Genomic DNA, 4304 nt, shown 5'->3' on the forward strand with positions numbered 1-4304 from the left:
CTCTCTCTCACACACACACACACACACACACACACACACACACACACACACACACATCCACACATAGATACAATAACCCCAAGCTCCATACAGAACACTCAAAATCCCTATACTTTCTGAGAAAGCAGCTCATCGACCAACTATAGCTCCGGCCCTGCTAGACTCGAAGCCACTGTCCTGCAGAGGAGTGTGCCTCCTTGACAGTGTGACATCCTCGCTTTAACATTTGGCTCATTGTAAGGAGACCACTCTCTCTGACGTTACCCTGTGCTTCCTCTCCAGGTTTTGCTGCCTCTCGACAATCCCTACGGCAAAATAACAGGGACGGTCAAGAGGAAGCTGCCTTCCAGGCTGTGACGTCATGGCTCCAGCCGGTTGTGATGCTGGAGGTTACTGTATGCTTGCCTGCAAAAATTTCAACTCAGGATATTGATTGCTTTGTTCTATATGAAGTAATTGCTTTGTTGTTGTTGTTGTTCCTAATTCAACAAGGAACTTGTAGTTGTGTGTATGTGGAGTCCCATGTTAGCAGGCCCAACCTGTTCCGCGCCCATGGGCAGTTTCCTTAAAAATTACTGGGCCGTGTTAGGAGAATCACAGTGATAGTTCTCCTTGCTGTTCTTGGGTTCTCTGCCTTTGAATCCGTCTTTAGAATCCAATTGTCATACGGACATAATCGTAAAGTACTGGCTGCTGCCACATTGATTAATCTGAACACAGAAGCAAACACTGTCATCATCCTAGGGATACGTCCGGGTCTAACTGAAAACAGAATAAAACCATGTGAAAAAAAAAAGTCACCATAATGTTTTTAAAAACTCTGGCACTCTGACTAGCGCTCAGCATGGAGGAAGGCGGGTGGGCATGAAACTCCAACCCTAGCTCAGGAGTTGATGGTGTTTGATTGAGGCTGGAAGAGGGAAAGTCAGCTTCATTTGGGGGTGTGACACCTGGTATGTCAATCATACTGAAGGGCACCAGGTTGCATGCCTAGAAGTGGTCCGATAAACCCAAACTGGCCTCAGTGGGAAAGAGAACGAACATGAAGTTGGGAGAGTGAGAAAGACTTGGGATAAACTGGGATGGGAAGTGAATATTATAAAACGCATTGTATGAAATTCTCAAACAATTAATAAAAACATTATTTTAAGTGTTTAAAAGATACTTTTAAGTTCCTCTATCAGCACAAATAAAGATGAGAATATAAAAACAAACAAACAAACAAACAAACAAAACCAAAACAAACTCTTTTAGCATTTGCAACTGACAATTTATTTCTAGCCTAATAATGATTTTATGACCTGATTGTGTTGCTTTTATGATTTTTACAACTCTTGCAGAATACTTAGTACCTATTGAGACATTAAAATAAGTATACATTGCTTTCCCTTGAATAATGCGCATCCATCCCTCTGGTATAAAGAGTTACTTTTGCTAAGTGTTCAGCCAGTTGACAGTTAGCTGGGTGAATATGGACTTGGAAAGGAGGCTCTAGCACACATCTCTGAAATACGATGGGCACAAGGCCTCTGGACAGCAGGACGCAGGGATGATATTTACTTTGGACTGTGTAATTTCCTGACTCTTCCAAATATGAAAACCTATTGCTTTCATGATCAGAGGAATTTAAGCATAACTGATGACTTCAAATGGGTTCAGAGTGGAAAGGCAATTAGCTTTATATCAATCACAGACATTACTCATGTACATGTTATTCTATAAAGTTTAAAACAGACGACTTTAGAAAGCCACGGTTAAGACCTGTGCATATGAACAACCAAGTAACTTTTCTGTGCTTTGAAATGCTCTCTTTGTTTTTAGCATATTGATTTTATCATGTGCATGAATGTTTTGTCTGAATGTGTGCCTGTGCACTATGTGTGTACTTGGTGCCCAAAGATGCCAGAAAAGAGCATTGATCCACAGGATTGGTACAGACAGCTGTGAAACTCCATGTAATTGAATTCTGATCCCCTGGGAGAGCTGCCAGTGTTCCTCACCATGGAGCCATCTCTCCAGCCATTCCCTTATTTTTAAAACAACAAAGTCTACATTGTTTTAGAAATATCTCTATAAAGCTCTTAGTATTGTTGATAAATTTATTCATTTCGCTTTATTCTACTTTGGTCTCAGGTGCGTTGGCAGTAGACTTCCATTGCTATAAAGAACTACTTGAAGTAATTAACTTTAAAAGAAAAGGGGTTTATTTTGGCTCAAGCTTTTAGAGATCTCTGATGACCATTCTGCATTGGGCCTCTTGCAAGGGTGGCACATCCTACGGAGAGGACACACACAGAGGAACTTAATGCCACTGCTCAGAAACGGAGACATAGAGGACAATTCTGGGGTCCTTGAATAGTATACCCTAGTGACCTATAAGAATGACTCACAGAGGTCCAGCTCTTCAAGGCTCCACTGTCTCTCAGCAATACCATCCTGGAGGCCAAACACCTTTGGGAACACTCATCCAAGTCATAGCAAGGGTGTGGCCGATGGACAGGAAAACTCACTAAAATCCTGGCTGCACCTTATACACAGCGCAACAGTTCTCAACCTTCGGAGGTCAAACGACCCTTTCACAGGGGTTGTATATCAGATATCCTGCATATCGGATATTTACATCACGGTTCATAACAATAGCAAAATCACAGTTATGAAGTAGCAGCAGAATAACGCTATGGTTGGGGTCACCACAACATGAGGAACTGTATTCAAGGGCTGAAGGATCAGGAAGGCTGAGAGCCGCTATGTGCAGTACATGTCCAGCCTCTTTCCATTGCTGTGAGACCCGAGCGTAAAGTTAGCATCAGCCTGTGTGCATCAGGTGAGAGGTAAGAGGCCTGAAGACTGGTAATTTACAAGATTCTCTGTACCTGCTTAGAGAAGAAAGATCACAGGGCTGGACAAGGAAAATGCCACAGCAATGCTCATGTTACAAAGCTCGTGAAACCCCCTGGACTTTCATAACCAAATGTGGCGTGTAATTTTAAATTCACACTCACCCCTTGCTCTGTGCCGCAGCCCCTGAACTAGCTATACTTGTTATGCTCGGAGATCAACCACTGCCAAGGCCAGCCGCCCACCCCGCCCCCACAGCTAGATTCTCCAAGTCCCTTCTGGCTCACTCAACTTTTCCTTTCAATGCTGGGAGCTGCAATCACTCTACACCTGACCAACCAATCCTCTAACAGCCACCCAGGCTATGCCCTTTCTCTTGCCCATCTGAGTCTCGGCAGATAGAAAACACCAGACAGCCTTATTATTTTAAAACCAGCCATATAACACAACCGCTGGGCGCAGAATCTATAACCCTAAACTCATCAGCTATCCTATGTTAGAATTCCGCTGGTGGTGGAGGCCGCTATTGGTTCAGTTGCCCCCAGGCCTTACATGCTTCCTGTTTCTCCTTCCAAAGCCTGACTGAAACACCCCCTCTCTATCTCTTTTCCTCCTCTTCCTCCTGGGACCTGGAAAACCCACCATTTTTTTCTTTCACCCAGCGATTAGCTTCTGCTGTCTTTGTTGACATAATCTAGAAACAATTAGGGAACCAGATTTTAGTATCAGCTCCTCCCCCTACAACCAAATTACTGGGGATTCAGCATCAGAAGCCCATGACAGGGCAGAACAACCCTGTTTCAAACACACAGGCTTTCCCCTTCCCTTGGATGCAATGCTGTGGCGACCGAGATGGATAGCAAAGGAGCCCTGGGCATTCTACCCCAGATGTGTGACCATGAAGTCCACAGACTGTCCTGTTTGGTGGGGGGTGTTTTCTTAGAGTTAGGATACATTATTGAAAACCAGCCTGTAGTTTCGGCTACTCATTTTGGCTATAACCAAAGGGCCTGAGCTGTAAACATCTGTGAAGTCCTTTGTACCGCAATGCTGATAGTTTGCTCTGGGAGTCTACAGGGGTAATCCTGTAAGCAAACGAAAGGATGGACCATCTAGAGACCGCCATATCCGGGGATCCATCCCATAATCAGCCTCCAAACTCAGACACCATTGCATACACTAGCAAGATTTTGCTGAAAGGACCCTGATATAGCTGTCTCTTGTGTGACTATGCCGGGGCCTAGCAAACACAGAAGTGGATGCTCACAGTCAGCTATTGGATGGATCTCAGGGCTCCCAATGGAGGAGCTAGAGAAAGTACCCAAGGAGCTAAAGGGATCTGCAACCCTATAGGTGGAACAACATGATGTACTAACCAGAACCCCGGAGCTCCTGTCTCTAGCTGCATATGAATCAGAAGATGGCCTAGTCGGCCATCACTGGGAAGAGAGGCCCATTGCTCGTGC

At 44.6% G+C, this 4304-nt stretch overlaps 1 protein-coding gene across 1 annotated transcript in view; it reads left to right on the plus strand.

Moving 5' to 3' along the window:
• LOC110291256 (uricase) overlaps positions 1 to 800 on the plus strand; it is a 32964-nt gene extending 32164 nt beyond the window's left edge. The window contains exon 8 of the mRNA XM_021158293.2: positions 283 to 800. Coding sequence (XP_021013952.1) covers positions 283 to 357 — 75 coding nt within the window. The 3' untranslated portion in view covers positions 358 to 800. The remainder of the gene's footprint in view (positions 1 to 282) is intronic.
• The last annotated feature ends 3504 nt before the right edge of the window (positions 801 to 4304 follow it).

The sequence above is a fragment of the Mus caroli genome, chromosome 3, assembly GCF_900094665.2.
Source record: "Mus caroli chromosome 3, CAROLI_EIJ_v1.1, whole genome shotgun sequence".
NCBI classification, from domain to species: domain Eukaryota; kingdom Metazoa; phylum Chordata; class Mammalia; order Rodentia; family Muridae; genus Mus; species Mus caroli.